At 39.2% G+C, this 27,693-nt stretch overlaps 2 protein-coding genes and 1 pseudogene across 2 annotated transcripts; 1 reads left to right on the forward strand and 2 right to left on the reverse strand.

The window, feature by feature from the left end:
- Positions 1–557: 557 nt before the first annotated feature.
- On the reverse strand, positions 558–977 carry LOC137963280 (uncharacterized). The gene has a single exon (XM_068810427.1). It carries the CDS (start codon positions 975–977, stop codon positions 558–560), a length of 420 nt encoding a protein of 139 aa, XP_068666528.1.
- Positions 978–13,619: 12,642 nt separating this feature from the next.
- On the reverse strand, positions 13,620–17,282 carry LOC137963281 (pectin acetylesterase 12-like; annotated as a pseudogene).
- Positions 17,283–22,177: 4,895 nt separating this feature from the next.
- Positions 22,178–24,927, forward strand: LOC137963282 (uncharacterized). The gene is made up of 4 exons (XM_068810428.1): positions 22,178–22,622; positions 22,778–23,259; positions 23,953–24,039; positions 24,880–24,927. Exons 1-4 carry the CDS (start codon positions 22,178–22,180, stop codon positions 24,925–24,927), a joined length of 1,062 nt encoding a protein of 353 aa, XP_068666529.1.
- The last annotated feature ends 2,766 nt before the right edge of the window (positions 24,928–27,693 follow it).

Consider the following 27,693-nt stretch of genomic DNA (forward strand, 5'->3'; position numbering starts at 1 on the left):
AACAAAAGAAAAAAAATTAATTAAAAGGTAGGCTATTTGGCTTATGTAGCTTATAAAAAAGAGGGCCTTAATCATGTTTATGTATGCATGTATCAGTCTAGAGAATCAAGGCAAGTTCTAGGGAAACAAATCCATGGAAGAATATCCCTAAACCTTAAACCCTAAACCCTAAACGGTAAACTCTAAACCCTAAAGATCAAAATCTCGCCGGCTTTTGTTACCAAATTTAGTCACTACCATCCTCAAAAAAAATAACTAGACTAATTAATTCTCAGTTGGAAGATTACTTATTCAATAATGTTATGAATCTTTCAAGAGCCTAATTTAATCTTGCTCATGATATACACAACCAAAAATCATTAAAAACACAACCTAAATCCCCTCCCCCACACTCAGAACTTACATTGTCCCCAATGTAAAGTGAAATGTAAGGAGAAGGCAAAAATAACCAAAATATAAATACGAAAATCAAAAGAAGAAGGAACGAACTCCCCTTGGTTTGCCTCCCAAGCAGCGCCTTTGTTTATTGTCATTGGTTTGACTCAATGCTTCCTTCTTCAACTAGCATAAATTGGATTCTTAAGGTCCAATGTTGACGCATTCTCCACTTGGAAACTTTCATTTAAAAGTTTAAGTCTATGGCCATTCACCTTGAACACTTTGAAAGTTGATAAACTTTGAATTTCAATTGCACCAAGAGGAAAAACATTAGTAACAACAAATGGTCCAATCCAACGAGAACGTAACTTACCCGGAAACAAACAAAACCGTGAATAGTATAGAATGACTTTTTGACCAACTTTAAAGTCCTTGCTAGAGATCATCTTGTCATGAAAAGCCTTCATCTTTTCCTTGTAAATCTTCACACTCTCATAGGCATCATTGTGAATTTCCTCTAACTCTTGTAGTTGCAACTTCCTGTGTTCTCCACTTTCATCTTTCTTCATGTTGACACTCTTGATAATCCAAGAAGCCATGTGTTCTAACTCAACTAGAAGGTGGCATAGTTTTCCAAACACCAATCAATAAGGTGACATACCAATGGGTGTCTTATACACAGTCCTATATGCCCACAAGGAATCATCCAAGTGCAAACTCCAATCTTTTCTGCTTGGATGGACCATCTTTTCAATGATGGACTTGATCTCTCGATTTGACACTTCTTCTCGTCCACTAGTTTGCGGATGATAGGCAGTTGACACCTTGTGGGTCACATGGTACTTTCTCAGCAAAGTTTCCACAATTCGGTTGCAAAAGTGAGTGCCTCGATCACTTATTAGAGCTCTTGAAATTCCAAACTTGGAGAATATGTTAGACTTGATAAATTTTGTAACAACTTTAGAATCATCAGTCCTGTTAGCCTTAGCTTCCACCCATTTCAAAACATAATCAACAACAAGTAAATTTTAAACATAATCAAAAGATACAGGGAACAATCCATGAAATTGATGCCCCAAACATAAAAAATTTCACAAATTATTATGGGGGTTTGTGGCATCTCATTCCTTGGGGATATATTACCTGTCTTTTGACAATGTTCGCATGACTTACAAAAAGAATATGAATCTTGGAATAAAGACGGCCAATAGAAACCACTTTTGAGTACTTTTCTCGCCATCCTCTTAGCTCCAAAGTGACCTCCACAAGCATAAGAATGACAAAAGGTGAAAATAGAAATAATTTCATTTTCAGGAACGCACCTTCTTATCACTTGATCTGCACAATGCTTCCCTAAGTATGGGTCATCCCACACATAGTATTTGGCATCACTCTTGACCTTATCTCTTTGAGCCCTAGACAAACCAAAAGGTAACATATTAGTAACCAAATAATTTGCAATATTTGCATACCAAGGTAATGTCACACTCACAGAGAGCAATTGCTCATCTGGGAATGTTTCCTACAATTTGAAGTTCATCCTGCACATGAACTAAAAGACTCAAATGATTTGCAACACGATTTTATGTCCCTCTTTTGTCTTTGATCTCCAAATAAAATTCACTCAAGAGAAGTATCCATCTTATTAGTCTTGGTTTTGCCTCTTTCTTCGTCCTCAAACAATGAAGAGCAGCATGATCAGAGTAAACAATGACTTGAGTACCTAGCAAATACAATCGAAACTTTTCTAAAGCAAAAACAATAGTAAAAGGTTCATTTTCAGTGGTAGAATAATTTCTCTGGGCATCATTCAAAGTCCTACAAGCATAATAAATGGCATGGGATGCTTTTCCAATTCTTTGACCCAAAATGGTGCCTACTGCATAATCACTTGTGTCGCACATTATCTCAAAAGGAACGTTCTAGTCAGGGGGTTGGATAACTGGGGCAGAAGTCAACAGTTCCATCAGCTTGTCAAACGCCTTTTCTCACACCTGATCGAACTCAAAAGCCACATCCTTTTGTAACAACTTGCACTGGGGTAATGCTATTTTGGAGAAGTCCTTGATGAATCTATTGTTGAAACCTGCATGTCCAAGAAAAGAACGAACTTCCCGTACACTAGTGGGATAAGGAAAAGATTGAATAATATCAATTTTAGCTTTGTCTACCTCAATTCCCCTAGATGAAACAACATGACCCAAAACTATGCCTTGTTCAACCATACAATGACATTTTTTAGAATTTAACACAAGGTTAGTTTCTATGCATCTTTGAAGAACAAGTGTCAGGTTATGCAAACAAGTATCAAGGGAGTCTCCATAAACTGTGAAATCATCCATAAAGACTTCTATGATATGCTCAATATAATCTGAAAATATGCTAACCATACATCTTTGGAAAGTGGCTGGAGCATTGCAAAGGCCAAAGGGCATGCGACGATATGCAAAAGTCCCGAATGGGCATGTAAAAATCATTTTTTATTGATCCTCTGCAGCAATTGCAATATGAAAATAACCTGAATAACCATCAAGAAAAAAAATATTAAGAATGGCCAGCTAACCTTTCAACTATTTGATCAATAAAAGGGAAAGGGAAGTGGTTCTTTGTTAAGCACCTAGCCAAAAGGTTTTTTACTTGCTGTATTTCTTTTTCAACTTTTTCATGATAGGTTGGATCATCAAACCATGGGTCAAGGAGTTCTTGTTTAAGTTCCTCAAAGGATATAGGCTCTTCTAGCTCTAATACGTCATAAAAATGAAATAGTAATTCCCATGCCTGAATAACATCACCAACCAGCTTTGGTGGAAGCCTACTGCTCAAAGGTGGACAAGGAGGAGGAACTCTCGGTTCATTAAACAAATCCTCATGGTGCTGCTTCTTAGATTTTCTGAGCAAGTCATCACTGTGGGACCCTAAATAAGTCCTCATAGAATACTGACAACAAGAGTGTGCCTCAGGAAGTTGTTCTATTGTATTTGGAACAAATTCCACATCCAATCCAAATCTATCGTAGTCTAACCTTGTTGCAATAGATCCACATGTCATTGCAAGCTCACTCTCACTATGAATTCCAAGAGAAGTACATATACCAGTAGTAGAACTGCAAAATTTAGTCAGTAAGTCAACACTGACATCAGCTCTAGGGTGAGTTCCATCCAAACCGTGCTTACAGAGAAAATGCAAGCTACCTGACTTTCTATAAATTGCAGAACAAATATTAGTAATAGGCAAAATGTACTCTATTGGTCCCAAATCCTCACATATTGCTATATTTGTAGCATGGGAAGGGGTGTTGGTGTCTGTATAATACATCTCATCATCTCAGTCTATAAATGTTGTATATAAACTCATCACAGAATCGAGAGAAACCTTGATTGAACACATAAGCTCAAACCAAAGAGGTATAAATAGTAATTCATACCATGGCCGTCGAGCATTATAAGTGACTGGGTGAGGAACCACACTATCTTGTAATATCTTGTTAAACAAGCCAATAGGAAATTCAAAGTAATCCTTAAGACGAGCAGCATTGCAAAGACCATGAAGGAAACACGAATAAGTAACAGAGTTGGGCTGAGAACCTGCCTTGACCATTCTATCAAAAACCAGAGAAGCCGACTCAAAGCTGCCATTTTGACAATGCCTCAAGATTGCGTGGACGAGGATGCCCCACTGGATTGCCGAGAAGGAGATTGAAACTGATAGCTGTTGGCCGGGACCCAATTTCCCTCGAATTTTTTTTTTAGAGTCACGCCCACCCAATTTGGAAGTTGGGTTCCCTCGGTGCTGCCGAGAGGGGAATTGCGAGTGGGAGGTGATGGTTGGAAGTCACATCCCACCGGACAAGTTTCCGACGACACTTCCTCATTTTCCGGTGGACTTCTGTTGCCGCCGGTGCTGGTAGATTGTCGGAGACAGAGGAGGGAGGGTCGAATTGATTTGCCGTGACTGAGGCAGATGGGAATACTTCCGTCTGCTGTGCGGGAAGAGGTGCTGCTGGCCGTGAGAAGGGGATTTGGGAGGTCAAACCCAAATTAGCCTGTATCGACGGGATTTGGAGAGAAATATCTTCCGATTTCCCAAAATTTGGGTCCCCGCCTTTTGATTTCGGGAGTTCATAAAGCTTTTCCAAGTCGGCGATCCTTCGGACTGGAAGCGTCTGTTGTGCAGGAAGAGTTATGGCTTCCCGTGAGATAGGGGTGGTGAAAAACCCCTCTGGTGTGCATGATTTGGGGTCGCTGCCGTCTGATGTCAAAATTTGGGGGAGCTTTTCCGTGACCAAGAGCTCCCGAATGGGCATTTTGGCCGACGAAGGTTGTGCTGGGTGCAGAGGAGCCCCTAGGTGGGGGCGGGGTTTGATGGCTCAAAAGTGGTGGGGTTGGGGCCGGGCGGGAATGGTGGTGCTCAGCCAGAAGAGTGGAACTGCCCAGTGGCGTCTGACCACGACCCATTTCCTCATCCAATAGCCGTTTGATTCGTTGTAATATGTCCTTCACGGCGTACATGTCCGTCTTGATTTCCTCCATGGCCTGATGTTATTTCTCCATAACTGGACGTTGTTCCACCAAATCTCGACACAAATCCTCCCAAGAAAATGAATCGCCATGGTTGGTCCACTCTAATACCAAGCTGTTGAGCCCCATTTCGGTTCAACCACCGAACGATTCCTTCCAACGTGGGGAGGAAGTTATTGAGCCTTGAAGGAGGCTCGACCTTGGACCTCAAAGGGAGAATCCGACCTAGACCTCTGAGGGAGAATCCGACCTGTTTAACTTTAATTTTCTCAATACTTACTTTCTTCATTCATCTCACGTCCCTATATAGGGAGTTAGGGAAAACATGCCAAAGGCCATAAGTTCAACAAATTACAAATAAACCCCTAATGAATAGAAATTGAAAATAAACCCCAAATGAGTCCATAACATCCTTGCGGGGTACAACATTTAATTATCTATAATCTATACAAACCCACCACCCATTCTGAACAGAGTAGGAACTAACTCATCATTTTGATTTTTTACAACAGTTATTCTAGTCTTTTTAGGAACCACTTGAATTGCGTTGACCCATGTGCTATTTGAAATAGGATAAATCACTCCAACTTCAAGAAGTTTGAGAATCTCCTTCTTCACTACATTAATCATGGGTGGGTTCAATCTTCTTTGCGGTTGATGGGAAGGCTTTGCTCCCTCTTTAAGTAAGATACGGTGCATGCATGTAGACAGGCTAATTCCTTTGATATTTTCAATTTCCAAACCAATAGCCATCTTATGCTCCTTAAGGACATACTGTCAGAGCTAGGTGGCTTTGGGTGGTTTCGTTCACCACTGATGGGTTAGATACTTGGCTTTTCGCACTTAACAGACCGGTCTTTTAGGTTATATTGGCTAGGAATTTGACATGGTATCAGAGCTGGGCACCACATTCCGCGTTTGAATCCCGGTGGAAGCAGTAGGGAACAGGAACGGTGGGTGTCAGAGTTAGGTGGTTCCTTCCACCTGGGTGGTTCCGTCCACCACTAATGGGTTAGGTACTTGGCTTTCCGCACTTAACAGACCGGTCATGTAAGTGAGAAAAGCCAAGTACCTAATCCATCAGTGGTGGATGGAACCACTCCGGTGGACGGAACCACCTAGCTCTGACACCCATTGTTCCCGTTCCCTACAACTTTTTTCGGGATTTGAACGTTGAACGTGGTGCCCAACTTTGATACCATGTCAAATGCCTAGCCAATACAACCAAAAAGACGGGTCTGTTAAGTGTGGAAAGCCAAGTACCTAACCCATCAGTGGTGGATGGAACCACCTAACTCTGACACTTACACAAGCTTTTCTTCTTGTGGTGCACTAAGTTTACTGGAGATGAACATTGGTAATGTTCCTCCATCTCCAAGGAACATGTACTTGAGGTGATTCGGGAGAGGCTTCAAATCTTGAGTGGGAGCCAGCAAAACAGAGGGTAAAAGCCTCTCATTAGAAACTAGTAACGCAATATAAAGAACGTTACCTAACTACTGTAACTGTGGAATATCATTCAACACTGCAATAGTTTCTTGCAAATCAGAACTCAAGGCTTACTCCTCATTCTCTTTCTCAAGATGCTTACTAATGGCAACTTCCAATTCATCTTTTCCATCAAGTTCAAAAACTTCTTGTGCGAAAGAATCAATCACATCAATAGAATAAATAGGATTATCATCATCAGGATATTTCATGGTATCATAAATGTTAAACTTAACAATTTCACCATCAAATTTCATGGTAAGTGTGCCACTATGAACATCAAATTTCAAGATGTCTTTAAGAATGATCTTCCTAACAAAATAGGAGCAGTTTGGTCACCATTTTCCATATCAAGCGCATAAAAATCAGTAGGGAAAATTAAATCATTAACTTGCACAAGAACACCCTCAACTACACCCTTAGGATAGGCATTAGATCTATTAGCCAATTGAATCACAACACCAGTTTTATTCAAAGGTCCAAGTTTCAAAGAAGCATATATAGAATATGGCATGTGTTATGACCTCCATAGCAAACCGAGTCATGCAGAAGCGCAGTGGCTGAGTCAATTAGTATTAAGTTAATTTTTTTCTTTAATTTACTTTTACTTCATTTTTATTTCAGTTGAAGAGTTAAAATGCCATAGGGGCATTATTGTAATTTTATCTTGAACTTTGTTAACGTCAATCCTACTTAAGGGGTGAAAGAAATGAGAAAGGGCAAGTCTTAATTTAGAGTAAACAAGGGATTCAGGATTTTTCGCAACGAGCTCTAGGGTGTGTGTTCTCCTAAATGAACTTAAGGATGTGCGTTCTCCTTAAAGAACCTAGGGTTTCAAGTTCCCCTTCGAGCATGGTTATCTCATCCTCCTCCTTCTCCCCTCTGAATGACTGTGTGAGATCCGGGACCATATCAACTTGGTATCAGAGGAAGAACACAGTGAGCGATTATTTGATCGTAGATGCAATAAGTGAAATAATGCGTGCGAGAGCATCTACTCCAGTCTTCCATTAAAATAGAAGATAGATTTCTGGAAATCGAGAAGCGTCGTAAAAAAAATTTAGAGAGGAATGTCGTCGTTTCGAAAGATGAACAATTGCTGTTGTTCGTCACCCGACCTCAAATTTCTCTGGTGCAGCCTGAATTGGGTTCATACATTTTCGTCGAGTACCTCCTCTTCTCACGGCAATGTAAACTAAAGCCCAGACTATAGGAATCCAAAGCAAGCTCGAGAGCCAGAGCAGAGGGGAAGAGCATCGGGAGTCGGGACTCGGGACTCTCCTCGGGGTTGATTGATTCCGTGAGCCATGGAGACCCCTCGTGTCCTCAACGCCAGCACAACCAATTTGTTTGGAAAATACACACTTGGAAGGCTAATCGGCTAAGGATCCTTTGCCAAAGGTTATAACGGCAAGCCCGTCGTTGACGGCACAACATCCGCCGTCACGGTCATCGGCAAGAAGAGCTTGGATGAGACCACCATGGTTCCAAGAATCCTCTGTGAGGTCTCCGTCATTCAGGACTAGGACTTCGACTCTGTTTTCCAAAATAATTAGAGATTAAAGTTCGAAAGCCCTATTAGCTCTAGGGGTACCTCATATCACGACTTATGTGAAGCAATAGCGAAGTTCCTTCCCCAACTTTTTGGACAGCCGCCGAGTTTTCTCTTATTCCGGCAGACTACAGAGTGAATCGAAAATTGGAGAAATGGAAATGGCGTCGACCGCAGGAGGAGTACTAAGGAATAGAGAATTCCAAAAAATGCAGATTGCATTTGGGTTTTTGGCGGCGAATGTTTTCTCAAAGGTAAAATCTGCTTCAATTATTAGCTATGTGTGGATCTTTGCATCAGGACTCCGGTGAGGCTCTCTATTTCAAATTTTTGTTGACAATACAAGTTTTTCAAGAGACTGGGTTTTAATGATGGAGAACCTTCCTATTTTTTCTCTATACCTAGGTCTATCTGAGTTTGGACAGCATGCCTTTACTGGAAATTCTATTGGAATTTCTGGAATGCAATGGAGGCATCTAAATGATGTTGAAAATGGGATCAAAGAAGTTTTAACTATTATGTTTGATGAAATGCCTAAAATAAAGATGGGTTCTTGGATTAGTATGAGTACAGAGGATGCTCATAAGGGGCAATGAGGCTTGTGCCCAGTGGAAAGTGATAAGCTTGATGGGGCTGTTATTTCAGTCCTCTCAGCTTGTGCCTAGTGGAAGGTGTACACACAAGTTAATTATTCCAAAGAGATTGTTGAAAGGGATATTACTCTCAAAAGTATTTCAGCATAACACATGAAGACAGAGATGATGAAGAATTCTAAAATTGCTAATGTTGTTGCACTGTAAAATGATGCACAACAACAAAAGATGAAAACTGACAGTAAGAATTTTGAAGAAGCTGAGCAGAATGAAGCAGGTGCTGTTAATTCTAGAAAGACCGACTTTATTTCATTGGTGGAAAATCTGGGTGCTGTCAGTGGAACATTAGATGCTGCCAACCAGGATAAGGGGGCAATGTTGTTGGATGTATATGCAACGTGTGGGATGGCTATAGTCAAAAAAAATTTTCAGCACTGCACACTGTTCCAGTAGTATTGAAGGTCACCACTCTGTTCCTGCAGTATTGAAGGTCAATCTGCCCACATTTCAGATAACCAATATCTTGTAGTGGGCTAATCCTATACTGGATGAAATTCCTACAAAAGAGGTGGAGTATTGGAATTCTATAATAAGAGGTTATGTTGCAAAATGGAATGTGATAATTGCCGAAAATTTACACGGAATACAACCAGGCCATTGGTTGAAGCTGTTTAGGGAGATGGAGAAGTTAGGTTGGGCAGGAGAGGCCAACCAAGTATTTTCTAACATGAACCGGAAACTCTACAAGCATGGAAGACCTTGCTTGAGGGTTACTGCAACTTGGGGGAACATGCATTGGGTTTATCACCGGATCAATTTAATGTAGTGGCTGGATATGTACCTCAAGGAAGTAAGGACTGGAAGGAGCTGGCAGAGACAACACATTTCAGTCCTCCATTTTGTGACACAATGGTTGCTGTGGTTGACAGCCATAACAAGGGAATTATACCTGGAACAAAGGATTTGGCACAGAGGAGTTTGAGCATTACAGAGACTCATCCTGGGATGAACTTGGCAGCAACTACTGTAATGCTTTCATCCCCCTCCACTGACAATTCAAATAGTGATACTACAAACTTTGGGTGCTCCAGTTGAACAAGGGCATGTGGTGACACTGCATTGACTTCACTTACGGAAGTGGAGTGGCAACATGGTAAGTTCAAGGCTGTTATCAAGACGGCCATAGTTGATAATTTCTGGTTTTGCGTTATGCATAAGCAGATAAACGCCATAGAGAGAGTGGTTAGGGTAAGTACTAGAATTATTTCTGTTTTCCATAGAATTGCAATTTTTGGGTTTGATGAGCACTTGCAAAATTCAGAGTTGTTTGATCTTGACTTTTTTACTGCTGCCCACAAACCAGTGATGAACATCCAATCAATTCTTGCACAATTTACTATAGTGTGTTTCCTGACAGCTTGCCCCAATTTGGGTGCATTACATCAAGGGAAACTATTGCAGGCTTACATCAAGTTAGCTTTTAACTACCTACATTCAAGCTACTTTTAAGTAGTAGAGGTTATCACTGAAATTTGTGCACGCCTATTGATGCCTTACTTGACTGAATATGCTTATACGGCTCATGTTGCTAGTCTCTATTATGGGATTCACAATACCGAAAGTGGACACCACGTGCCAATGATTTCACGTCGACTATTGTCAATACCAATTGAACCTGATATGGATCCAAGTCTAGGAGTTACTGGTGTGCCAGAAATTGGATTTATATACACAACATTAGTTAGGGCTGTAACTAGTACTGCCACGACTGCTTGTGGAGTTGAAGACGATATGTAGAGAGATCCTAGAGCAGCAGTTTATGCACAGAAAAGTGAGGGTACAATGTGTTATGAACTCAATAGCGCCATATAACTCAGCGGCACCGGCACCGTGGGTGAGCCACTGGGTACTTGTTATGGTCCTGGGTTAAGTACCTATGTCTTTCGCTCCTAGCAGGCTAGTCTTTTGGGTAGTATTTGCTAGGTGCTTAATATTTGGTATCAGAGCGGGCTCCCAGGTCGTGAGTTCGAATCCCGGAGGGGGCGACCTAGCGGAGGGGGCAACCTAAGCAGAGAGGGCGACCTAGAGGCCAGATTAAAATTACATTTAGGCCATAGGAACTTAACCTGGGTCCGGCCAGTGTTGCTAGAGTGGGCCGTCGCTAGAGTAGGTCGTCGCTAGAGTGAGCCGCTGTGGTTGTCGGCTCGCGAAGGTGGGGTGTGATATTATGGTCCTGAGTTAAGTACATATGTCTTTCGCTCCTAACAGGCTGGTCTTTTGGGTAGTATTGGCTAGGTACTTAACAGTACCGAATCTTTTAATTACATTTATGTTTTTATGCTATTTCTGTTTAAATATGTCTCAGGGGCATTTTTGTAATTTTCACCCTAAACTCATGTTGGCGTGAAATATTTGTAAGGCAGAGATGGAAATGAAATGTCAAAACTCATTTTATCTCCAAACAAGATCTGATGTCTCCTTCTAGAGCTCAGGGTTGGAGTTCCCCTTGAGCTCTAGTTATGCCCCCTAATCCTCCCCTATTGTTGTTAAATCATACCGTTTTCTACAGATCGAAGCACTGAACAGCAGCCGAAGCTTCTCTAGCTGCTGCTGTTCGTGGTGTTTCATGGCAGAAACCAGGCACGGGGAAGACGAAGCAACACCTCGGGGAGCTACTGCTGAGGTGGTCGGAGAGAAGCCGGTAGGTAGCTTCCTACATCAGGGTAGAAGTGTAGTTCGTGTGTAGAGGAGGCCCCTGAGCACGACGACAGCAAGGAGGTGCTGTCGGATTTCCGCCAGACCAGCAAAGCTCTGTTGAGACGTTGAGCCACCGGTGGCCCTGTGCAGTCCAGCCACCGAGCACGACCACAGTGGATTTCCAGTCCCCCTGTGACGGCAGGGAGGTAGCAATCCGATCTGGCTAACCTCCTGCGAGATGCATCTTCCCTATCGACGATAAATGAAATTCTCTTTTCATTAGGCAACAACAGTAAGCTGCTGTCCCAACCTACCCAGATCTGTGGGCCCACTCCCTCACAGTCACTATTGTTCAGATCACTCCAGATCTGTGGGCCAGACCAGTCCAGATCTGTGGACCCACTCCTCACAGTCACTACTGCTGTCCAGATCAGTCCAGATGTATGGGCCCACTCCTTCACAGCATTGGATCCGTCCCTCACCGTGTTACGCGATCCATGACTCGGGACCCTAACATCTTGGTATCAGAGCAGGGTAACATGGGGGACCCGTCCCACAATGAAGGGCTAAAAAACCTTATCAGAGAATTGCGGACAGAAAATGAAGCTCGAATAGCAGAGATGATGGAACAAATCACAAGCAGAGTTTCTGAGATTGTGGTGGGATTAAACCGACCACTAGACACTATACGAAGGATGGAAGAACACCCTTACAGTAGAGGGGGAGAATAACATTCTGGACGCAATGGTCTTCCGGCACATGGTGGAGGGTCAGTACCCAGGTACACAAAAATTGATTTTCCCACCTACACCGGGTCAGTCGACCCATTAATTTGGCTACACAGATGCAAATTTTTTTTTACCGACCAAGGCACATCTGACATGGACGAGGTGAGTTTAGCTGCCTTCCACTTGCTGGATGAAGCTCAACTCTGGTTCCATCAAGTGGAATTGGGCCGCCTGGTCATCTATTGGGAAGAATTTAAAGAGCTATGCATGATACGGTTCGGATTGCCATCTTATAGCAACCCTTTGGGGGACTTGGTCTTTTTACGATAGATCGGTTCGATGGAAGCATACCTGACTCAATTTCATGAAAAATTAGCTCGAGCCAGCCACCTAGTTTGAAGAGACTAACATATAAATCTATTCACAGTAGGGCCTATCGATTCGTTGAAATTGGAGGTGGAACTCCATGCACTTACTGATTTGGAGCGAGCGATGAATTTAGCTCAGGCAATGGAAAGAAAATAGCAGATTCAAAATAAGAGGAGGGGCTAGACAGGAAGGATTACGAGTGCCCCCGGGTGGTAAGAGGGGATGACTTATTTGCCTCCGGTGACAGGGCCTCTAGTGCCACCACCCAAATCTATGCCTGGACATCCTGTGGTAGCATCCCCTAAAAGCAACAACCCCCCACCCCCATATAATAGAAAATCAACAGGGATGAAAATGGTTGATAGACGAACGAAGAACCTCTGCTATAATTGTGACGAACCTTACCGAGCGGGCCACCTATGTAAATGATTGTTTTGGTTAGAATTGGAAGCATGGGCCGAGGAAGAGGAACCACCAGTAGATACTCCAGAGGAGGCCTAACCAGAAATTTCCTTACATTCCATTATCAGAAAGAAGTTGGCCAACACCATGCAAGTCAGAGCCAAGGTTACTGACTAGGAACTGGTGGGATTAGTGGACTCGGGCAGCACACATAACATCCTCAGCATGACTGTGGTGAAACACCTTCGACTTGGGATCCAATGTCACCCCATTGCTATAGTTTCAGTTGCCAAAGGTGAGAAAGTTCCGAGCAATGGGGTCAACTAGGACGTACACTTTTCCATTGGTAACACTCCCTTTACAACTACATTTTTTGTCATCCCTCTTGCCGAATTTGATATGGTGCTCGGGGTAAAGTGGTTGCAAACTTTAGGCCCCATTTTGTGGGACTTCTCGGTGTTAACAATGAGCTTTGTGTCTGAAGGCCAACCAGTACTGTTAAGGGGCAGTCATGCTTCCGGCGGGCCCCTTGTCCACCTATTACACAATCATCAACCTTCAAGCCGCCACATGAACAAGATACTAGAGGAGTTCACCAATGCCTTTTGGGAGCCAGTTGGGCTTTTCCCATTGAGGTCCTATGACCATGAGATTTGTTTCGAAGCCGGATCAGAGGCGATTATGGTTAGACCCTACCGGTATTCGCCCTTCAGAGGCGCCCAGGCGCCAGGCACACGCGCGCGGGGGGCAAGGCGCCAGACGCGCGCTCGCCACCAGACGCAGGCGCCAGGCGCGCGGGCGCCCCCAGGAAGGGTCCTGGCGCGCGGTGGGGTTGCGCCTGTACGGACCGTGTGACAGTACAGACACTTTGGCGAAACCTCCTACCCGAGCGATTTTAGGCGTTCGGCTCAGCTCTAAGTTTGCCAGAGGGAGGGAGAGACAATCCTAATACTTTGTTCTTGATGACAGGTGAATTGTTGGCAAACCATGTGTCCTGCCTCTCTGATTGGCAATGGGCGAAACATGAATTTATGAACAACCCATTTTGCTTGGACATTGAGAACCCTTTAATAGCTGAAAGCATTTTATTCCTAAAATCTGTTGAAGAAGATAACACCAAAGCTTCAAAGGTATTTCGAGGCCAATTATTGACATAAATGACACTAAAGTACAAAGGTGAATAACAGTGAAAGAGAAGTACTCTGGAAGAATCTGATTTGTCCTGGTGTGCACCTTTCATAATTTTAACTTGCAAGTATGCAATTCACCATGCGGATCAGCTGATGGTGGACACAAACTAGCTTGTACTAGAAAAAAAAACAAAAAAAAATGAATAAGAAACAATTCAAAACATAAGCAGACATAATCAGTTAAGGATCATTCAGAATCTACAAAATTTTACCTGCCAAACTTCATATGCAGCATTCAAAAGAAAAAGTGGGGTCTTAATATTAGCCACAAAATATTCAGGGAAGAAACACTGCAACAAAGTTGGAACCACATACATCATTCTCCAGTTTATATATTTGTATGTGAGAGTAAAATAGAGAATAAAAAGGAAGGATGCATTTACAGAAGTTGGATCCTTATGCGATGTACAAAAGGATGGCAAGAAAGAGTCTATGCATATCAATTCTCAATTATTGTGCTCATTTATGATGATCCTGAAGTATTTGCAGTTAGCAAGAAGCAAGCACAGAATCAATAGCCTTGACATAATTTCATGCTTGCCTATTATTTGATCGAGATAAAAACCTTTAGAACAAAGCAAGATCCATGACCCTTGATTCCACTCATGATGACAATAATACAAGAAAAAGAGCAGAAAATAGCAAGCCATACGCATCAAGGAACATCCCAGCATCAGCAAGACACTTGACTTTTGTTGATCTTGGAAAGAGTTCTTTGAACTCATCACAATGCATTATGGATGATAAACCTCGAGCAAAAAACCCAGAAAGAAGAGCCTAGAATGCACCAACCAGATAAAATCACCAAAAACCACAAGATTTTGAGTTAAAGTCCTTACACAAAAGAAGTGATAAAATCATTACATGAAAGACCAAACCTCCTTAGCATAGCGCATCCCCTTTGACATCAGAGCTTCCATGGCAGCCAACCAAATTCGTGCCCACAAAAGACAAGCCCAGCAGCCTAAATAGAAAAGAGGAAATAAATATATGTAGGAATTGGTCTAGTGCAAGAGTGATTATGGTTGTTTTTACCGGAAACAAGAAAATAAATAGAAACAAATATCCCAAAGTACCTAGTTTACACCTTCACCGCTAAAGGATGCCCCATCACATATAATGGATAAGGGATAGTGAGGCCGCAAAGAGACGGAGACTGGAGAGAGATGGTGGAGAAGAGAGAGGGAGAAGAGAGATCAAGGGCCGTAGGGAGATGAGAGAAAGGGTGCGGGAGAGAGGGCGAAAAAATAAAAAATGCAGAGACCCAGAGAGTGGGTGTGGGAGAGAGGGGAAAAAATCGACGAGGGTTCGAACCCTCGGCGTTTGGTTGATCATGATTGGCAAAAACAGGCGGAAACCAGTTTCCATAACTTAAACCATAGAAATGATTTTTGGATTCATCTTAGTCATCTAGATGACTTGAACTATGGTATTCCACTGACGTAAGGAGATGAACTGAATAATGCGGCTGAAGTTCATCTCCAATGACTACTTGACCCCCCCCCCCCCCCCCCCCCCCCCTCTCTCATATGTAGATTTCGATAATTATATTTTATCTTTAGAGGAGCTCATTTGGTCATCTTGTAAAAACTATTAGAATTGAAGTCAATCACTTTGTGTGTTGTTTTCCTAGAGTGAGCATAAAGGTGATTTGAAATATGTTAGCATTAGCATCATCTATACTCAAAATTCAATCTTCTTCGTGTCTGAAAGCTATTTTCTGAGCTGATGGGTTAGTTCAATCGAGAAAGAGAATAGCTAAACTGATTTTTATTACATTAACTGAAATTGCAGAATGTTTTTACTTGCCTATCGTACTCAGAATTTTTTCTTTCTACCACATTTATCAAAGTGCCCAATTTTATTGATCGCACCTCTCCATCCTACCAATCACTTCCTTGGATTCCCTCTCCACCCGGGTTTTGTTGGTCTATTCCACATTCCCTCCAAAAAATAAAATAAAAAATTAAAATCTTAATAAAAAATCGAGATGTAAAATATTAAAAAGGAGCCATATGTCATTCGATTAAAGAATAAAACATTTACCGTCCGTGTCGAAATTGAACCAAACTGCATTATTAAAGGAAAATAAAACAAAATCGTACTTTCTCCCCCTCTTCTCTTCTTCCCGAATATTTTGAACTATTAAAAAAGAAAACAAACTATATATGCAAATATGTTTTGCTGCCCCTAATCGCAACATTACTAGGGAGAAATTAGTTGGTGGCAGAGGAACAACGGGCAAAAAGGGGTGCAACATGAGGACTTCCCAAGAGGTCACCCATCCTAGTACTACTCTCGCCCAAGCGTGCTTAACTTCGGAGTTTTGATGGGCTTTCTTTTAATACAATCCACACAAGTACAAAAATCACTAAAGTCCAGAGCCTCAATGACTCCTTCATTTACTAATCTCTTAATTCTAACAATGGAAATATTACCTAATCTCCTATGCCACAACATAGAGGGTTTCTCATTTATAACACCATGTTTAATGCCAACATTTGTACCATGCACAATTAGAAGGCTACAATTAAGGGTAGAATTTAAAAGAAGTTTAAATAACCATCATCCAAAATAATTTTTCCAACAAGAATATTGTCTTTCTACAAATGAAGGAAATTAGTAAGGAAAAAGATACTGAAACCACAAAATAAAAGTCTAGAAACTTAAATAAGGTTTCTTGAAAAGGATGGAACATAAAAGTTATTTTCAAAGTCTAAAACAAAACCAGAATTAAGGACAAGTCTATAGGTCTCAACTGCCCCCACATATGAACCCATCTTGTTTCCTGAATAGTTGGAACATTAACTTTTCGTCGGTTTTTGTTGGTTTAAGAAGCTATGCATGGTGTTAGCAACATGGATTGTAGTACTAGAATCAATCCACCAAGTGTTATAAGAAATATTAACCATATTATATTCAAAACACACTAAAGAGATGAGATTACCTTTCTTTCCAAGCCAATGCTTGGATTTGGGACAAGTCTTCCTTTTATGTCCTTTCTTCTTACAAAAGAAACATTTGATATCTCCCTTATTAACTTAATTAAGAGGGGCTTTTCTCTTCTCGTTCTTAAATGGTTTCTTGCCATGAGTCGTCAAATTTGAACTTTCAATCCCTTCTTGATTCAACCTCCCTTCCTCTTGTACACACATGGTCAGAAGTTCATTAATTGATCATTTCTCCCTATGTGTGTTGTAAGATATCTTGAACGGTCCGTATTCATACTAGAGCAAGTAAAGGATAAAGTAAACCAGAAATGACTCGGACATCTCAATCTCCAACAATTTCAGTCTAGCGGTAATGTCCCACATCTGCACGATGTGCTCACGCACACCTTTGGTGCCTATAAATTTCTTGGAACACATTTTCGTCATCAGGGTGCTTGCTAATTGTTGATTTTTAGGATTCCATGAATTTAGCTCATAGAGAAAAAAGGAAAGAAACCCATTGGGAGAAAATAAAAGGAAGAAGGGTTATGGAATTGATTATAACCCTTCCCTTGAAACTCTATTTATAGATTAATAAAACTACTATATTACAATAATACCTTTGAAATTAGGGTTTAGGGTTTTAACCCAAGAACTTTAACTTAATTACATCAATGCCATCTCTATGAGATGACCCTTTATTTACCATCCTACCATCAATTTATGTGGGCCTATGGGCCTTCTCCTTGATTTGTGGGCCTTGAGCCTATCTTCAATATCTCTTAGATGCATGAGTCTTCCTTGATCTTATGGGCTTGGGCCCATCTTCTAATACACTTGGATATGTGAATCTTCCTTGGTCATGTGGGCTTGGGCCCAGTCTTCCAACACTCCCCCTCAAGTTGGGGGTGAGAGAACAGCATGAACTTCTAGCTTGCTGCAAATGATATATAAAATCATTTTTTGTATAATATGCCTCCATCTTCCAACACTCCCCCTCACGCTGGTGCTCTCGTTCATGAGCCCCATCTGGTATAATATCAGTGAGGGTAAATCACTCCTAGCCGCTAAGACATTGCTCTGAAGTGTGCATCTCCACCACGGTGTCCCTCCACAGGACAACGACTCTCAAGTGGTAGAGTAATATGTGATATTAATAGGGGGAAGTACCATAAATATAATAATAAGTTCCTCTGTTAAGGACTTCGAACGACAAAAATATAATATTTTTTACGGGGATGAAGTTCCTTAGTCATGGACTTACAACCACAAAAAATTTGATATTTTTGACAGGGATGAAGTTCCTCCGTCATGGACTCCAAACCACAACAAATTTTGATATTTTTTTACGGGAATGAAGTTTCTCTGTCATGGACTCCCAACCACAAAAAATGTTATTTTTTACGGGGATGAAGTTCCTCCGTCACGGACTCCCAACCACAACTAAATTTGATATTTTCTATGGGGATGAAGTTTCTCCGTCATGGACTCCCAACCACAAATAATTTTGACATTTTTGACAGGGATGAAGTTCATCCGTCATGGTCTCCCAGCAATAAAAAGTTAATATTTTTCCCAGTACATCTTCTTCCTGGACGCCGACGCTGTGATGGAATTGGTGACGAAGACAACTCGCCAGAAACAGTATTCTGGACGGAGTAAGCAGCTCGGGGAGAGGAGTTTTTTTCGCTAGTTGTCGTCGTCTTCGACCTCCAAAAAAAATTGGCAGCAGCAGCATCAGCAGTGACGGGAAGCCTTCGATAGAGGACGGTAAGCTGGACTGGTGCTTCTTCTCCCGTTCATGGTGTCATCGTCTCCGGTAACGACGACGTGACCTTTGGCAAAACAGAGCTTGACTTAACGACAATAATTCCACAATGGAATTATTTCCTCCAGAACGGAAATAATTCCGGCGCAAGCTTCCAAAAGAGTGGTCGTGGCGGGCGACGCAGACACTGCCAGAGAAGTTAAGCGAAACGAGCGGTGAAGTAAAGCGAAGACGACAGCCAGTAGCAACAGAAACACTACTCGGGAAGACACCATGGATTTGTTCAAGAGTGAAGACAACAGATTATATACCAAGGGTAAGGCAGTTTATCGAGGTGGGAAGCAAACAATACCAGCGGCATATTAATGAGAGAAAAAATAGAACTCCATCTCATCATATTCTAGCGGGAATTTTACCAAGATACAGGTTTGAAACAACTTATTTATGAAAATAACGAAGATCTCGAATTATTTACAAAACTACCGAACTTTGACCGGTCCACTGTATATGTGGACAGTCAAAGGCGACATGTAAGCTTTGACTGCTTACGTGTCACCCCATCATCAGAACGAAAACATATAGAATGACACATCATCATTATTGACAACGTAACATACCATATCATTTTATATTACTTTCTTTTTGCCATGTCATCAAGGGCCACGTAAGCACCCACCACGTCAGCCCTCACTTGTTTTTCATTCTAATCTCTCCCACGATCTGTCTCCTCGCCTCTTGTCTCGGCTGCTCTCCTGCCGCTCTCTCCCATGCTACCACCTCCACTGTTGCCGCTCGCTCCCCTGCTGCCGCCGCTCGACCTCGGCCACTCCCCTGCTTCCGCTGCTCTGCCTCGGCCTCGCCCTCGACACCCCCCTCTCAACCTCTCTCTCTTCACCTCAACCCAAACTCTCATTCTTCTTCTTCGTTCCCCTCTATTCATCCTCTCGCCGCCTCTTTCTTAAAACCGAAAACTTATCATTTCATCTCTTCGTCGCCCCCTCTCTCAAAATCGAAAACTATCATTTCATCTCTTTGTCGCCCCCTCTCTCAAAACTAAACCCTATAATTTCCTCTCTGCACCCCCTCTCTTAATACCCTATTATTTCACTCTCTCGTTGCCCCTTCTCTCAAAACCGAAGTCCTACTCACCCTCCAAACCCCAATTTGAATTTCAGAAGCCGATTTAGCAGGGTGATTTTTTAGGGCATTTGTTAATAGAATCTAATTATTGTGTTTAATTATAATTTTGATTTGAATTTAGGTGTTTAATTACTGTATTTATTTTTTTGTGATTTACTGTTTAATTTCTGATTTTATATTAATGAAATTTCTGTCAATTGCAGATAAATTAAAATTATTGTAAAGTTTAATTTTAGTTTATGAATTTTCTGTATAATTTTTTGTATTTTCTGAAGTTGCTAGTTTAATTTAAGTTAATTTCATTTAATTTTTTGATTTATGAAGTTGCGCTTTACTCTATTGAGATAAGATTTGCAGGATTTTTAGTTGTTAGTTGTTGTTAAATAAATTTGAAGTGTCATGGAATAATCATTCCATGTGGTGAGGAGCTTTGGGTGTTATAAATATCCACCACATGGGTTTTTTTTTTTTTTTTGTTTTATTATGTTTGCCCTAGTTACTAGGATGAGTACAAATTCTGATTAATAGTAGGTTGGGTAATGGAAAGTGGGTTGTCTATGTTTTATTGAGTTTCCATGTGTCCCTAGGGATGGGTAGAGAATCTGATTAAGAGTAGGTTGGGTCTAGTTCAAACTAGGCTGAGTTGCCTGCATGGGCGTCCATTAGCCAACGAAGCCCGACCCCCATCACTGACGAGGTACGGTTCGTAGTGACTGCGAAGTCATATGGGGCTCTACCAGGGGTGTTTGGTGAATTTGGACTTAGGTGTGTTTTTACATTGTTAGGACTACTCATCTGTTATCGAATTAGTTCGATTAATTTTTAAATGTTGTAGAATATTGTTGAATAATTTTGAAGTGTTATGGAATGATTTTTCCATGTGGTGAGGAGATTCGGGTGTTATACATAACCACCACATGGTATTTTTTTTGTCTATGTTTTATTGAGTTTCCCTAGGGATGGGTATCCCTAGGGATGGGTAGAGAATATGATTAAGAGTAGGTTGGGTCCAGTTCAAACTAAGCTGAGTTGCCTGCATGGGCGTCCATTAGCCAATGAAGTCCGACCCTGACGAGGTACGGTTCGTAGTGACTGCGAAGTCACATGGGGCTCTACCAGGGGTGTTCGGTGAATTTGGACTTAGGTGTATTTTTGCATTGTTAGGTCTAATCATAAAAATTAAAACTTAGATAATTTTTTGCATAAATAAACTCTTACTAATGTATGTAGTTTTTATAGATAATATGGCGTCAGTTGTTGGGTTCTTCTGTCGATACAATGGAAAATTAAAGGAGACGTCTGGATATTTTGATAGTTATGATGGAGGTGAATCACAAATGAAAAAGATTGCAGTTTCAACTAAGTTTAGCTAATTCGTAGTAATGATGTACAGATTCACGGGGTGGGATGGTGATAGTCATGAAATGTTTATTAAGGGCAAAATTCCATTTTCTGATGGGGTTTTTGTTATCTCAAAGGTGGAAAATGATAATGATTTGACTGAATTATTTGAGATGGCTTCAAGTAATCGATCTATGGTTGAGATTTTCTTAGAAAAGGTCCTAAGACAAAGGGCCCATGGAAGGGAAGGTACGAGGAATCGAAACTTTATTGGTGAAACATCTCGTCCCCAAGAACAAGAATTACCACGTACACAGGAGTAAGTATTTATGTTCGTATATTTATGATATGAATCGTTAAGTTTACATGACTTGTTTTTAAGTATAAACTATTATCTATATAGGTTTAATACACAAGGGCGTGAAGTGGGGTTTTTGAATCCCTCGTCTATTGCATCACTATCTGAGTGTGGAACGTTTTGTCCCTTGTAAGTTTTTTACCATTTCGTTGTTAAATGTGTGATATTTATGTTATCCCTACTTGGATTTTTATGTTTATTGTTGTGTTTATTCAGGGTGGTTAATGATGATGATAGTGATAGTTTTAGTGATTATGATATTGGTTTAGAAGATAGTGAAGGGGATGGGGATGAGATATTTGAAGCCGGGGTTCATAGAAATAGAGTTGAAACAACAGATTCAATTGGGTACCCAGATATATATGAAGATACATGAAAGGTTAATACTAGATGTATCAAAGATGATTCTAGAATAATAAATGTTTTAGACTCAACATCAAATAATATCAGCGTGGGTCAAATATTTGACGATAAGTCCCAAATGGTAGATTTTTTGAAAAATACTCGATTGAAAGACATGTTAAGTATAAGACATTAAGGTCTAGCAGTTGTGATTATAAAATTCAATGTGGTGAAGATGGATGTCCTTGGAGTGTTTTTGCATCATGTGATCAAAGGATTCATCAATTTAAGATAAGAAAGTATGGTGGAGATCACACTTGTGTTAATAGTAGTATTCGTGAAGATAATCCAGTGTGTACATCATCTTTCATTTGTAAAGTCATTATGCCAACAGTGAGGACGAATTTTACTTTGAGTCCTAATGATATACAGCAGATCATGAAAGATAAGTATCATATCTCTGTTAGGTATGCCAAAGCATGGAGAGCAAAATACAAGGCTATAAAAGCAACTTATGGTGATTGGGATGAATCATATAATCTTTTGCCACTTTGCCACGGTTTTTTAGATGCAATAAAAGAGGTGAATCCAGCTAATGAATTTATACTGTGTTGTGAAGAATTTGGCCATGAAAGGATGTTTAAGTGTGTTTTTTGGGCATTTGGGCCATCCAATGCTGGATTCCAATACTGTAGACCCCTTATTAGTGTTGATGGAACACATTTATATGGGAAGTATCCTCATTGTCTGTTGATTGCTACTCCTCTTGATGGGAACAATGGTCTTTTTCCTCTAGCTTTTGCTATTGTTGAATCAGAAAATCAAGACTGTTGGGAATGGTTTTTAGCTTGTGTAGATCATTTTGTTATTAAATTAAAAAAACCATTTACTCTGATTTCAAATCATCAAAAGGGTTTATTAAGGGCGGTCCAGAGAAAATTTCTACCTTCAGAATGTTTCATCTTTTTTGTGTGCATCATTTAGTTGCCAATTTCAAGAAGACGTTCAGAAATGATACATTGAATGCTCTCATATGGTATGCAGCAAGGAAGACAAATATTATTGAATTTGATCGTATGATGGAGTTGATTGAGCAACAAAGTGTGAGAGCGAAACAATTATTGATAGAAGGACAATTGAGACCTGAGTTTTGGTCATTGGCACACGATGGCAATGTTCGCTTTAGTGTGTTGACCACCAATATGTCTGAGAGCTTTAATAATGTTCTAAGAGGTGCTAGAAGGCTTCCAATTCAAGCATTGGTGGCAGTAACTTTTCATAGATTGAATAAATATTTTGTGGAAAGACATGAATTTGCAAGAAAGATGACATCGTTTTGTACTCCCTCTGTTGATGTTTCTCTAAAAAATAAGAGGGATAAAGCAAGAGCATGTCGTGTACATAAGTATGCGAATAAAATGTACGAAATTTCTATGGATGATGAAAGGTTGTATCAGGTTGATTTGGTGAATATGACATGTACATGCAGCCATTTTCAAATGGAACAAATTCCTTGTACCCATGCCATTGCAATGTGTGCAAAAATCAATTATGATTTCAATCAATTGTGTGGTTGTTGGTATACAACAGAGACATATAGAGGAACATATGCAATTGGATTCTATCCTCATAAAGATAATCTCTATTGGCCTAATACGGGTGTTCGAGTTGTTCCACCAATTGCCAGGAAGCAACCAGGTCGTCCACTTTCAGTTTGTATACATACAGAAATGGATAAAGGAGAACGTGGTACCTATTTTTGTGGTACATGTAAACAATCGGGGCATAATTCTAGAAAATGTCGAACCCCCCCCCCCCCCCCCCCCCCCCCCCGATAAACACTCCATTTTCATTACTCATAAAATTTAAGTATTACTATTGATAACTACCGTTTATATTTTGGTATTTTATATGTATTAATCAATCATGTTAAAATTTTATATTTTATAGCCATTCTTAGTGGAAGTTGTGGTTAGTGCCCATTTAGTAACCCTTGTTTGAAGATGAGGGCACGTCAGTGGTTGAGTTTCTTGATGATTCACCATTCGTGTAAAGATTGGTAATAATTCTATCGTTTCCTTTGTATTTTTTTGTTTCATTTCAATATATAGAGTACTTAGTTGAATGCATTAAGGTTTATTTTTCCTCGTTTCATGTAGGTTCAAGATTTGATCTCTCCATCTAGAAATAATCAATCAAAATCTTGGATGGGTCCTCTGGATTTGTTTGTAGAACTTGTCCAGCAGGTAAGAACTTGTCAACTTTTGAGATAATTCACTTCTAAACAGTTACATCCAATGTCATTTCAAATCAGGTCAAACTGCTTCTTGAAATGCTTGTAAAGAAATGTGGTCTTAATGCTTGAAAGGTTTGCCTTGTTTCAGGAAATGTTGGCTAGTGTTTTTTGAGTGTTAAAAATGAGAACAAATCAAAGTGGATACCAGAAGGTAATTAATTGTCTTTGTGTTTTCAGTTTAATGAATTTCAGAAACTCCACAACTTTGTTTGTTTGGTAGGAAATATAAGTATGTTCCCTTGAATTTGATCCTTTTCAGTCATCATGGACGAAAACTCTTAAGAAAATGGTTAAACATCAGAACTAGAGCCGATGAGTTTCATTGCGATAACACTGTAAAAGGTGAGTACTCTCTCTAACTCTTTAACTTTTTTTGTAATGGAAGTCGCGCTAGTTTCATCGTCCCTCACTTTCATGCCTCAATGTGCTTTTCCTTTTTCAGAACAGAGAAGGAAGCGTTGTTCCGACAAAGACCGATACGTTTATCTAAATGAAGAAATTTCAAGCAAGGCCCTTTGTTATAATCAGACAAAAGAGTGGAAAGAGAATTTTAATATTCTTTGATATTTTTTAAAATTATTTATTAATATACGACTTTCCATTGATCATATTTAGAGCTTTCAAATTAAGAAAAAAAGATTGAAAACTGTGTGCAGATTGGTAATGGGTGGATAGACTCGGAGACAGACTAGAATGGCTTTGTAGATTATGAACGGAGTCATGCAATGATATCAGATGAGAGTTATAGGGAGATTTTAATTTTTCTCTTATTGATGAAACTACTTGGCAGAAGGATGACTCTGATGATGAGGAAAAGGAGCATTATGATGATGAATGAGGTAGGAGTACCTTTGGCTGTTGAGACTTGAGATAACTTTTAAACTTGTTGAATGCATAATTTTATCTTGCTAAATAAATTTTATGTTGGGTTTGCTTTACAGCTTGAGCCTATTTGGTTCGTCCTCTATGAAGGTTGTTAGAAAAATTGGGTGTGCTATTATAACTTGGTTCAAGAAATGTAATTTCAATCTTTTGAAGCTATGTCAAATATGTCGGGACGCCATGGCTCCCATTAACGATCTCTTTGATGTCATTGTATAATATTTACTTTCTCTTGTAACTTGACCACAATTTAACATTTTTTGCTTCAATGTTTCAATCATATTTTTAAATATTCATATTTTTTTAGTTAATATATATTTTAAATTAATAATAAAAGGTGTTGTAAGATTTTAAATTAACTAATGTACTTTTTAATAATTTATTATTAATAAAATAAGGTCATAACAAGTATACAAATTAATTTTATTTTTAAACTCTAAAATATATTTTTTGTATGTTTTTTATTTTTAAATATTTTAAATCCAAAGTAATAAGAGTTAGATTTTTCTATTTATAAATATTTTAAATTTAAAAAAAATATTAAGGTGATAAAATTATAGAAATAAATTTTATTTTTAAACTCTAAAATATTTTTTTATATTTTTTTAGTTTATAAATATTTTAAATCGATAATATATGGGTAAAACTTAAGAGTAAGATTTTTTAAATTTATAAATATTTTAAATCCATAATAAATGGGTAAGAGCTAGATCTTTTCTATTTATAAATATTTTAAATTTCTAAATATTATTATTTTTTAAATAAGTGATAAAAGTATACAAATAAATTGTATTTTTAAACTCTAAAATAATTTTTTTGTATATTTTTTAGTTTATAAATATTTTAAATCCATAATAAATGGGTAAGAGGTAATTTTTTATATTTATAAATATTTAAATTTGTATATATTATTATTTTTAAATAAGGTGATAAAAAGTATACAAATAAATTGTATTTATAAACTCTAAAATACCTTTTTGTATATTTTTTAAATTTAAAATATTTTAAATCGATAATATGTGGGTAAGACTTAAGAGTAAGATTATTTTTTCTTTATAAATATTTTAAATCTAATATTTTACTTATTTTATTTTATTTTTAAAAATATAAAGTAATAAAAAGTATAACGATAATTTTTTTAATTAATAAATATTTTAATTGATATTAAATGGTGTTAAATAAGTAAGAGTTATTTTTTAATTGTTTATTAAAATTTTAATAATTTTTTATTTTAGATATAAGGTTATAAAAAATGTATTTGAATTTTTATTTTTTTAAATTTATTCAAAATTTTATCATGTAATGACGTGGCAGATGACGTGTCAATAATAACGACATGCCAACCTCTATGTTCATCTATAGTACTGATTTGATGACGGGGCGACGCGTAAGCAGTCAAAGCTTACGTGTCGCCTTTGACTGTCCACATATACAGTAGACCGGTCAAAGTTCGGTAGTTTTGTAAATAATTTGAGGTCTTCGTTATTTTCATAAATAAGTTATTTCAAACCGGTATTTTGGTAAAATTCCCTATTCTAGCAGACAAATAAACTGAAGAAAGAAAAAACATACCATTAAAATAAACCACGAATTTCACTAACTAAAAATAACATTATGAGAAAAGAAAAATACTCTATTTCTGAATCTTGAAAAAACCATACTGAGTCTTAAAAATCAAAGCTATGATACCATGTTGATTTTCAGGACTCTATGAATTTAGCTCATGGAGAAAAAGGGAAAAAAACCCATTGGGAGAAAATAGGAGGAAGAAGGGTTATGGAATTGATTACAACCCTCCCCCTAAAGCTCTATTTATATATTAATAAAACTATTATATTATAATAATACCCCTGAACTTAGGGTTTAGGGTTTAGGGATTTAAACCTAAAACTTTAACTTAATTATATCAATGCCATCTCTATGAGATGACCCATTATTTACCATCTTGTCATCAGGGCCTATGGGCCTTCTCCTTGATCTATGGGCCTTGAACCCGTCTTCAATATATCATAGATGCTTGGATTTTCTATGATCTTATGGGCTTGGGCCCATCTTCTAGTACACTTGGATATGTGAGTCTTCATTGGACGTGTGGGCTTGGGCCCTGTCTTCCAACACCAATGTTTTATCTGAAGTCTCAAATTGATCTTGATAGTTTTAAGATATTCTTTTGCTTTGGCAAAATCAAGGATGGATCCATGGATACTTTTTCCAATGTGAGACTTGAAAAACATAAAACTTAAGCGATAGCGATCTAATCGCTCCCAGAGATCAAATGATATTTTTTCAACTTGGGTACTTGATTCCATGGGCCAAGGAGGTTCATCCACTCGAAATGCCAAATCAAGGTACCATATGTTAGGAATTGTACGCCCTAATTTCAAACTAATGAAAGCAATAATAAGAAATGTGGAAGAAGGACAAAAACAAGCATGAAAATTCACAACAAGGTTTATACAGGTTCGCCTCAAGGTGAGACTACGTCCTGTCTTCCGCCATTGCAATAATCCACTATGAAGATGAAATAACTTACAAAGAGAAATCGCCCTTTTAGCGGAAAATCCCCAATTTAAAGAGAAAACTAGGGAAACCGCATTACAAGAATGAAATTCTTAAACTGCTCTTAATGAAACAACAGTCAATATATCGTGGATCGAATGGGGTCTCCACCCCCCTTCCAACCCCCATGTCGACCATACCGCGAAGGTCGATCCACAACCAA

The sequence above is a fragment of the Aristolochia californica genome, unplaced genomic scaffold, assembly GCF_029961685.1.
Source record: "Aristolochia californica isolate CCGP_79_NKW_82.1479 unplaced genomic scaffold, dmAriCali1.0.hap1 SCAF_4, whole genome shotgun sequence".
In the NCBI taxonomy this organism is placed as follows: Eukaryota; Viridiplantae; Streptophyta; class Magnoliopsida; order Piperales; family Aristolochiaceae; genus Aristolochia; species Aristolochia californica.